The sequence below is a fragment of the Lycium ferocissimum genome, chromosome 10, assembly GCF_029784015.1.
Source record: "Lycium ferocissimum isolate CSIRO_LF1 chromosome 10, AGI_CSIRO_Lferr_CH_V1, whole genome shotgun sequence".
Classification (NCBI taxonomy): Eukaryota; Viridiplantae; Streptophyta; class Magnoliopsida; order Solanales; family Solanaceae; genus Lycium; species Lycium ferocissimum.
Window position 1 is genome coordinate 18508094 of NC_081351.1, and position 10913 is coordinate 18519006.

Genomic DNA, 10913 nt, shown 5'->3' on the forward strand with positions numbered 1-10913 from the left:
GCTTTCCTTGGATAAAAACAGCAGCCAAGTGCACCATCTGCAATTTGTTGAGACTCTATGAGACCTATGGGATTAAATTAATAAGTAACTTGAATTTTTTTTAAATTAATGTGAACGTTGACCAACATCTATACATTGGTAAGACTGTTAAGAGTTAACATTTCATATCGGGTAAAGTCGTAATAAGTAATGATATTTGAAACTGCGGAGCAACTAAAATTAGGATTTTGAAATCAACTACTTTCTCCATTTCATTTGAAGTGAACTTGTTTGAATGTGCAAGGATTTTTTTTTTTTAAAAGTAAGACTTTTGAAGTTGTGATCTTGAACAAGTCATGACATTTCTATGACTAGAAAGATGAACAAAGTCACGGAATCCAAAAAATAAGCTAGTTTCGGACATGAAGTAAAAATAGAAAAAGTGTTGCATGAAATGCACAAAGGGATTATAATATCATTTTGGTGAACCATCTAGAGTCATGAACATAGAAGGAAGAAGTGTATAAACTTAGCATACTTGAGAGAGGAGGAATAATAAAGACTTAATTCAAGTGTTTATTTGGTTAAGTTTTTGTAGAAGTTAAGAATTAAAATTGATTTTATCTCCAATTTAATAGGGTGGGCAGCGAAAAATCAAATTATCACTACATTTGTTCCTTTTTGATGAATCCTTAAGAGCAAACAAATTTAGCCAAACGAGAACTAAACATCAACCTGGCAAACTAAAATACAATGGTTCCAAACTAGCTTTAAAATGTTAGAAGAAATCAAATTTAATCTTGATCTAAAAGTTCCCAAAGAGTCTTAAGATGTATAGAGTAAAAATGAGAAATTTCAGCTTCTCTAAATTAGCTTACACACTTCAAATTTTCAAGAAGTATTGCAAATCACAGCAAGCAACAAATTACTTAAGCTATAAAGGGAGAGAACTGGAGCAAAACTAGGCTCTGACAGCGCTTTGAAATTTAAAAGGAATGAACATTGGTATGAGTTTTCAGATTGCTTAGTGAATCATTCCCTCAATGAAGAGACGATTTTGAGTGCTCATGGATGTTTTTCTTATTATCATGGTCTAATTACAGTACAACTGTGCAGAACTCCAAGCATGAAGCTTATTAAAAGTTAGCCCCTACAACCTAACTTTACACTATAAAAGTGAAGCATAGACGATTAATCGATGACGTAGTGATCACCCAAAAACAACAGTATTTTGAAGCTTCCCCCTAAAAGTAATAGTTGGATGTAGTCAAGCTCTACCTGCAGTTATGGAAACAACAGTGAGATATATTAATTGGAGATTCCATTTTACAAGAAAATGAAAAAAGGAAAAAGAACGGAGGTTCTTTTACTTACCATCCAGATGGAAGAGCCACTACCCAAAAAGCTATGGCGCTGTTAGAATGCGGTTCTGTATCTCCGCAAATGACTTCACATCTACACCCCATAGCCTGAAAGGCAAATGTTTGTGAACGGGAAATTTCTTAACCATACGACATGTTGATGCTCTTTGTATGATTGGTAAAAGTAAAAGAAGACTTACTATAAATTCTTTTAGTGATAATTGATTTTCAACAGATTTAAAATGTAACACTGAATGGTTTTGGTGGAGGAACTGCTCTTTGTTGCGCTAGACATTTGCTATGGAAATTGTGAAAATTTGAATATAGCAAGACATTCAGAAACTCACCAGCAGTCAATTCCAGCAGCATTTGCTCCTCCTTTATCAGCCTTTTCATCATCTCCGACATGAACAGTTTTTGTTGCTTCCACACATATCTGATCTACAACATTGCAAAACATGATACACAGTTTCATGTTTATTTGACAAATGTAGTATTAATATCGTATTATAATTTTGAGAAGCCTAGTTCAGGGTCATAACATAACTAGGAAGAGTTGTTAAGGAAGTAAAACAAAATATCAAAAACACACACACACACTCACACACACACAAAAAAAAAAAAAAAAAAAAAAAGAGAGAAAGAAAAATAAAGAAAGAAGAGGCTAAAGTAGAGATACCTTCCATCATTGTGTTAATGGAAGATATACAACCACATACCTAAAGCAGCTCTGAATATCTTAATATCTGGCTTTTCGGATCCAACCTCTGAAGAGACGATGACGGCATCAAATCTATGGATAGACAGCACAAAAGAGTAACAGATAAATGAAGCATCTTCAAAATTTCATGCAGATTAGACTGCTCAGTACATTTGAAGGGGTTAAATTCATACAACTATTTCGAACTGTTTCAAGGCTCAAATTTAAGATCATTTAATTCGCTATGTAAAGAGGTACTAGCTTTCAAGACCAAGGAACATAATTGACGACCGACATAAAGTAGTTTAAGCTCCAACTGTTCTTTAACAAGGGCAAAAATATAAGGAAGAATTGATGCTTACAGATCAAACACATTTAAATCCTTCAATATCTTCCTCAACCGGGTGTCAAAGTTGGATACAATGGCCAGTTTGACTGTCTCAAGATTCAGTACTTCAGAAACAAAAGGATGGCTAGAAAATTTCATTATGTAAGTCTTATATCAGAAGCGAAGTAAAGGAAATACTTGATAACCTCCTGAACGTTTCAGAACTACTATGGTGTCATAGGCTCCAGCTGGAAGATGCCACGCCTCACCACTTGCATAGTGCTGATGAAAGCAAATACTTCAGGTAAATGCAGTCATTAATAACTTCCAATATCTATAATGTGGTCTATAGCCTGTTTGGACAAGCTTCTAAAAATCAGTTTCTTTTAGAAGTGCTTTTCAAAAAAGCACGATTGATGAGAAGCAGTTTGTGTTTGGCTAATCAATTTGAAAAACACTTTTGAGCAGCAATTAGTGTTTAGACAAGCTTTTAAAAAATTCTTCAAAGTGTATTTTCTCAAAAAGTGTTATTCAAAAAATAATTATGGGGAGAAGCAGCTTCTTAAAAACAACTTATGCTTCCGCTCAAAAGCACTTTTTCTTCTCTTAAAAGTTTGGCGAAACATCTCAACTTTGAAAAAAAACACATTTGGCCTTGGAGACTTGGCCAAACAGGCTATTTGACTCATCTAGGTAGCTACTACTAAGCAAAATGACCTGGTATACTTCTTCAAAATAGGTATTGTCACTACAACCAGTTGCTTCAGCAACAAGAAGCTTCCAGAAAGGTCGGCCATCATCCTGCCAATTGTACTTCAGTTGATTGATAACGCCAAAGGAACAGTCACCTCTATGATGAAAATATGAACTTTTAAACAACAATTTCAAATGTACGACGTTTCAATACTTCAGTGACTGAACATTATGCTAGAACATTTTGAATGACTGAGAGAAAATGGAGGTACACTGCCTGCAACTTTATTGCTTCTTAAAGAAAAACCACATAAATTACTCAATAACTCTGCTGATTCATACAGATATGCAGAATACATTGACAAAGTACATTTTAGAAAGGACAACTTTCCACTAGTAATTAGTATCCAAATTAACTAGGTATACCGGCATAACTTTATCTATGCTGTATCATATTTAAGGTGCTCTGTCCACAACTAAGGCAAGGAAACAGTCAAATTACTTTATTGCCAAACAATCAATCTGTTTGGCTAATGATTTCTGCAATGTTACGTGGAAAGAACAAAGTCATTACGAGCTAAAATGGGCTAATATTTGAACCAGGAAACCCAGCAAGAGAAAGCCCCTCCCACCCTCTCAATGAAGGGTACGACCAAGAAGAATAAACATATAACACGAGAATACAAAAATTAAGTTCTAGTTTTCAAATAAACAAACACTTGAAAAAAATCAGGCATGTTGGATTTTCCCGGTCAAAAGAGACTCTGATTTTTCACATGTGACAAACGAGCATGAACTCCAATGAAGTTGCATTGACACCTGATAACGAAGATTTTCTGGCCATGGAGCAGCAAAAGCTCTTTTGAAACCTTGCTTTATTTCAGCTGGAGAAGTTGTCAGCCCTATAATTAGATGAAGTATTTTTAGCAATCTTTCTGAAAAAACATAGAGATATTAATGTGTTCTCTTGACCTTTTCTTCACTGGATGAAAATGTTTGCTTGAAGAAAAGGCTGAGGAAACATATATTAGGCTCGCTTCAACATTCCAGGGAAACTATTCTAAAGTTGGTTCACATAATTGCTCGATCATTTAGCTTAGAGTTGATTCTTGGCTAAATAACAAGCCCGTGTTCTGCTAAAATATTGATTTTATATTAAAGGTAGATAGTCAGAAAGTCTGCCGCTTCTGAAGCAGCGTATAACCTACTAATAGATAAACCAGAAGGAAGCACTACTAATGTTTCTTTTCATTTGAGAAAATAAGGATTTTTGTAGTTGTATCATCAGGCATTGCAATTTAAGAAAGCATTTCTTGCAATAAATTGCCTCAACAAAAGGTACAACACATGCGCTTCTGAATTTGAACTGAAGTAAGTCACAACTCACAAATTCGACTGTAGCTTTGTAAAAACAATATAGAGAAGTAAATAATCCTATCCAAAAAAGAATGACAGGATTAGGAATACATGAGACAAAGCATCCAAAACTTCAGTTGAATTCCTCAATTTAGAAGAGAATCTACACATTGAAAAATTACTAAAAATAATATAATATTATAGTTATTTAAGAAAATTTTTAATAGTCAAAGAAAAAAACGATTTAACTCTCCAAACAGTAATAGTTCATATAAATATGGGATAGAAGGTGTTAGTATCGAATGTCCAGGTCGTGCAGAATTAGACAGTAGCATTATAGTGACAGTAAAAAGATACTAGGAGATGAAGAAATTTAACGTGGTTCGGTCAATTTGACCTACGTTCACAAACAAGATGAACAAAGTTACTATAATGAAAAATATACAAAGAGAGTACAGATGTAGAGTAAATACTCTAATTATACCAACTCCAATGTTCTCATAACAATCTTAATCTAAAATCCACTTTTCGTTAGCTTAAAATTATTCTCAATGTAAGTCATTGTTATCATCATGGTGACTGCTAGAGGTGTCAATGGTTCAGTTCGGCCAGTTATTTTAACATTTATACCATACTAATTTTTCGGTTACTCTATTTTGTATAACCACAATTGAACTTTTTGAAACCGTCCCAAATCTCGGTCTCTCTTCGGTATTGGTATTAATTTTCAGTGTTTTTTACAATGCATGTAAGAGTCACAACTAGAAGTTAGAACACAATACAATGCATACTTGCATAGGACTTTGACAAAAATTCTCTAGACATTTTTAGAGTTTAGTGGTGATGAATCAAGGGAACATAAAAGGCAGTCAAAATAGAGATCCATCCCACTATTCTATAAAAGTGTGAAACAAAGTAAAAAATTACGGGAAGTCTATATCACATGAGTAGAATGATATTAATCAAGAAGCGATTCAACAACTGATTTTACTAAGATTAAGTATCCAATAAGAGAAATGTTTTCACTCATTTCCCTAATCCCTCAGTTTGTTACAAGCTCATCTGATTTGAAAGATATGACCTAAATTTAGCCATGTGCAAAATACTTGTGTGATGGCCAAGTATTTTTGGAGCCAAAGTAAAGTGTCTCGGTTCCAAAGCATTATAGCCAAATAATAAAAGTATTTTCTTTTATTCGTTTTCTTTAGTTGGGGACCAAGAACTTCCCACTATAGAAATAAGTCTTCTTTCTTCCTTTGAACCATTCCACAAATTGTTAGAAACTCATCTTGAGCATTTTTTGAATAAAGAGTTTAGTATATTCGATAGAGTTAGTATTCGGAAATACTTTGTGTGAACCTCTTTTTTGGAGTGGCTTTGTAAGGTTATTCTCTTCGATTAATCAGAGTACTTAATTTAATTTTGTACTCTCTTTTGTGAACTGGTTGGTATAGTAAATTGCTCCTCTACGCTAGTGGATTAGGTCACATTGACTCAACCACGTTAAATTTGTGCCTATTTTATTTGCTTAACTTACCGTTATTATCAGCTTGCATTGTCTTTATTATTATCATTACAACACTGATCGGCTAAATTCCGCACTACCTGGGTTACCAATCCTAACCGAACGTGTAGTTTTTTTTTTTTTTTTTTGAGACTTGTAACAGTTAAAAAAAAGTAGTTAAATAGCTAGACCACCAAGCCAAGTTGGCACTTAAGCCCGAACGTGTAGTTCATTATGCCAGTTTAACAGCGAAGATACACGGAGAAAATTAAACTATATCTACACTCATCAATAAGGTAAAGCTCTACACTATAGGCCAATTAAACTTGCCTGACACACACACACACAGAAAGAAAATAATTTTCTTTTGGTGCTTGAGGATTGGAATATTACAAAAAGGAAGGAACAAACATACCATATTTCTTGCCAATGGAAGCATAAGTCTCTTCAACTGGCTTGGTCAATTGCAGAAGTGTATTTGCTGCATCCAACAACAGTCCATCATATGCTCTCTTCCCCATTTCTTCCCCTGCCCCTCCAAGAAATACAACATTATTACACTACTAATAACTGCACAATGGATCCAAGATTTTAAATCCCCACTTTCACAATACTCCCTCTATCTCAAATTATTTGTCACTTTTTTGTTTTACACGCCCCTTAAGAAATATTAATTAGAAGGAGTATTTGACTAACTTTACCCTATTTATATCAAAGTTATAATCTCTCTATTAAATGTTTACTCTATTTATGTGTCATCTCCATTAATGACAAAATTCTACTAACCGTAAAATAGGGGAAAATAATTAATTGTGCCTTGAAATCCTGAAACGACAAATAATTTGAGACAACTATTTTTAGTAACCACGAGAAATAACTTGAGACGGAGGGAGTATTACTCTACTCACTATTTTCCGTGCCAATTGATGCAGAGTTTTCAACTATGGGCATTTTCGGTATGGAGGAAAACATTTTCCAAAGAATGCTTTCCAATTTTCACATGTTCAAAATTTTTGTAAAACATTTTCTTTAGGAAAACAAGTTCAGGAAAATAATATTCCTAATAGAAGTACGGAAAACAAGTACACATTCCACATTAATTGTCTCCACCCCACCGCACCCCCACACCCACTCACCCCACCAGACCACCACCCATCCATAGTATTTGTCTAGATTATTTACAGTGACGGATCCAGAATTTTCACTCAGGGTGTTCAAAAGTTAATATATATACGTGAACACAGAAAATTTACCCTAAATATACACTGTAATTTTTTGTCCAGGGTGAACACCCTGGCCTCTTACTGCATCCGCCCCTGATTATATACATACCATACACAAGAAATTAAGTAAGAAACTCACTTATTTTCCTGGAAATTTCCTTCATACCTGATACACCCTATATGTATATAATTCAAGATTTCAGGCTAAAAATTAGTGGGGGTGTGCCAAGATTACATTTTTATAAGTGTAATGGTAATTTAAAGCATAAAAGAAAGAGAAATGAAGCCTTTAAAACGAACCAGTGGGAATCTTGATAGAGGAAAAAGAGGAAGAGCATCTAACTGTGAATGACCCACAAAATTTTGGCCTGATTTTGAAAGGATTCAAAGCTCTTAGAAGAGTATTGGCTTCCATTGTTCTTTGTTTGGCTGATGAAAATTACGAGGCCAAAGTTTCAATATTTGCTAAATTGAGTGACGACTTGGCCTTGATTTTTTTTCTTCTTTTTTTCCCCCTTTTTCACTTTCTTAATTCCAATATTATGATGGAGTTGGAGTGGAATGAAATATGTTGTTTTTTTCTCTCCATCTTTTGGTTGCTTATTGGGCTCGGATTCATGTTAGAAGTCTCACATTGACGATAAAACGCTCGCTAACAAAGGTGACTTCGTATACAGGTGGCTCGAATCTAAGTGGTCGTTTGGTTCTTTGGTCGAAATAGTCCCGGGATTATAATCCCGGGACTAATTTATCCCATACAGTGGGATTATTTTATACCATCTAAAAGATGGTATAAAATAATCCCAGTATAAGTGGGTTAAGAAGGTATAATGTGGGCTATTCCAGCTGCTTAATTTTTATACCACGTTTGGTGCAAGGTATAAATTTATTCCGGGATTATTTTATACCTTATACCAAACGTGGTATAAAAATTAGCGCCGGGATAACTTCTCTTATACCATGAACCAAACGACCACTAAGAGTTCTGATTAAGGAAGTATTTACCACATCACCACAATCCTTGTTGGTAACATGTTAAGCTATTACTCCCTCTATTCATTTTTACTTATCTATTACGTGACACACCTTAAAGAGCAATAAACAAAAGGAAAGTTTTACTATATCACCCCTAAGTATTGTAAATGATCTAAATAATTATCAAATATATTTTAAAAGCTGTGCAGCCACTGACAATTTCTTAAACTTTTCAATAATTAATAATAAGGGTAAAATATGTATGGAATGGTAAATTATCTATTGGTTTTTCCAAACAACTATTTTTAGTATACCGGAAAGTAAAAATGGACGGATGTAGTATAAAAGTACTACTATATAATTTTTTACAAAGTTTTCAACTATATATATATAATTTAAGCTAAAAATTAGTGGTGTGTCTGCCAAGATTACATCTTTAAAAGCGTAATGTGAATTAAAGCATAAAAGAATGAGAAATGAACCCTTTAAAACGTATGTGAATCTTGATAGAGGAAAAAGAGGAAGAGCATTGAACTGTGTATCCACAAAATTTTGGTCTGATTTTGAAAGGATTCAAAGCTCCTAGAAGAGTACTGGCTTCCATTGTTCTTTGTTTTGCTGACCAAAACTACAAGGATTAAGTTCAATCTTTGCTAAATTTAGTAGAAAAAGGACCAAAATTGTCACTTATTTTTTGCTCTAGACTCAAAGTTATCCTTATTCTTTTCACATGAAGCATTAATAGTCCTCGTTCTTTATCAAAATGGTGCACTTTCAATCCTAAGCTTATTCAAGATTAGCTTTTTAACGAAGATAAATTCGGGTCATTAGCACTTTTGGCCCTATTTGTACTGGTCTTTAATTTTGTCCCTCAAGGCAAACAACTTTTTTGCGGGACATAAGTTTATATTATCGCATCATAATATCTCACAAATTATGTCTCACTAGGCATAAGTTCGATCTGAAGAGCAAAAATTAAAGACCAGCCCATTTGAACGGCAAACCGTGCAATTTATTCAATAAAATTTAGGTGCACCTCACTAGAGGTGGGCATAAACACTGAAAGCCGAAAAACCGGACCGAACCGAATTAATTCGGTTTTTCGGTATTTCGGTTCGGTGTTCGGTTCCGGTTCTTCGATTTTTTGGTAAACCGAAAATTTACTAAACAATTTTTATAACTCTCAGATCACTCAGCCCACTCCACTCACTTAGGCCCAAATTAATATATGCAAGCCCATCCCTAACATACTTTGCGAAGGTACAGGTTACATTTGTTTAATTCTTATCAAGTCATAAACACAAATACCATTCTGCCTATGATATGGACATACTTGAACTTATGCTTCTGACTAGCTCTTTCTTTTTCCTCAAATGATATTATCTCCTTTTTCATTTTTTTTTAATGGTGCGTTCTGTGTTGGTTTTACAATGAATTCCTTGTTTTGCTTCTTTTTTTAAGGCTACTGCCTACTGTTCAGAATAACAATTGAACGTCTACCTAGAGGGTGTTTGGATGAGCTTATTTCTATAAGTTGTTTAACATATAATTTGAAAAAATAAGTTGCAGAAAGTCCAACTTATTTTTTTTGGCTTATAAGCTGTTTTAAATTTTTATGTTCGCTTTAGATAAGCTAAGTCAAATAGGCCCAATTATTTTTTGAGCTTATTTTAAGCACACAAAACGATTTTTTAAAACTTTACCAACATCAAAAAAAGTTCTAAAACAAATTTTATAGCCAACTTATAAGTCAATCCAAACGGGCTCCTAATCTAGTACTTTGTTCAAAGTTTACAAGGATAGCCCATTTCAAACTAAGATATAAACATTGGATTGAATTGAACTTGTTATGATATATACATCCTGCACTGCAAGCACTATTCCTTTATGCTTTGGCTGAAAAAACTGTTGATTGGTACATTCCTAGCACATTTATCGTGCTGCCTGTTTAATTAAAATAGCTCATTTTTAATTAAAAAGAAACTTCATTTTATAAGCAGAAAACCGAATTAGAAAAACCGAACCGAACTTCAAAAAATCGAACCGAACCAAATTAATTCGGTGCGGTGTTCGGTGTCCACTTTCAAAAAACCGAAACCGAAAAAACCCAACCGAAGTTTAAAAAACCGAACCGAAGAACCGAACGTCCGCCCCTACACCTCACCACATATCTTTACTCTCAACAAACAAAAGTTCCTCTTTGGCGAGCTAGATGATTAGCGGGTATTTTGCTAGACATGTCTTGATACTTTCATAAAAGAAATTAAGAAAAAAAGATGAAAATTAATATATTTGGCAGTATGAGAATAGTTTTCTAGAAAGACGCCCTTTATTAATAGGGCAGTCCGGTGCACTAAGCTCCCGTTATACGCGGGATTCGGGCAAGTGCATCACAAGAGTCTTTTGTATGCAGTCTTATCCTATATTTTTGCAAGACTCGTGACCTCCTGGTCACGTGACAACAACTTTACCGGTTTACAATTGTTGTCAAGAATTCTACGTATTTCAGTCTTTTCTAAATAGAAAAACAAATAGTCATAGCCTTCCTTAATGCAGTAGATGTAAGAAAAAAATAAAGTTGATGATGCGTGTAAATTTTTTTGGTGTGTGTTTCTTGCATTTTGGAGATTTTATGACCTTTATCCCCAGACATGGGATCTTTTTGAACTTCCCAAACAACATAGGGAAAAAGAAAGGGAAAGAATGATATTCAATGTGATTTTCTGGAAGCTAGTTACTTACTTTTTGTTCTTTATAATTTGTAGATTGAAGTGAGTCTTAGTGAAGACAAGGA

At 34.1% G+C, this 10913-nt stretch overlaps 1 protein-coding gene across 2 annotated transcripts; it reads right to left on the reverse strand.

Moving 5' to 3' along the window:
* Positions 1 to 1034: 1034 nt before the first annotated feature.
* LOC132035150 (uncharacterized) lies at positions 1035 to 7593 on the reverse strand. 2 transcript variants are annotated; one of them, XM_059425445.1, is made up of 10 exons: positions 7445 to 7593; positions 6337 to 6450; positions 3881 to 3963; positions 3086 to 3169; positions 2575 to 2650; positions 2403 to 2475; positions 2060 to 2133; positions 1688 to 1781; positions 1354 to 1448; positions 1035 to 1257 (listed from the first exon to the last, which is right to left on the reverse strand). In XM_059425445.1, the coding sequence occupies exons 1-9, from the start codon at positions 7557 to 7559 to the stop codon at positions 1385 to 1387; spliced, it is 777 nt and encodes a 258-aa protein (XP_059281428.1). In that variant the 5' UTR covers positions 7560 to 7593; the 3' UTR covers positions 1035 to 1257; positions 1354 to 1384. The 2 variants fall into 2 exon arrangements, with proteins under 2 accessions (XP_059281428.1, XP_059281429.1); XM_059425446.1 differs by lacking the exon at positions 1035 to 1257 and having other exon boundaries at positions 1688 to 1776.
* Between the last annotated feature and the right edge of the window lie 3320 nt (positions 7594 to 10913).

Bases quoted from the DNA above. Each gene is read 5' to 3' on its own strand.
- LOC132035150 (XM_059425445.1), bottom strand. From the start codon at position 7,559: ATGGAAGCCAATACTCTTCTAAGAGCTTTGAATCCTTTCAAAATCAGG. The intron at 3,964-6,336 runs GTATGTTTGTTC...ATCTAATTATAG, and splicing joins TTCCATTGGCAAGAAATATG to GGCTGACAACTTCTCCAGCT. The intron at 1,782-2,059 runs GTATGTGGTTGT...GCAATGTTGTAG, and splicing joins GATATTCAGAGCTGCTTTAG to ATCAGATATGTGTGGAAGCA.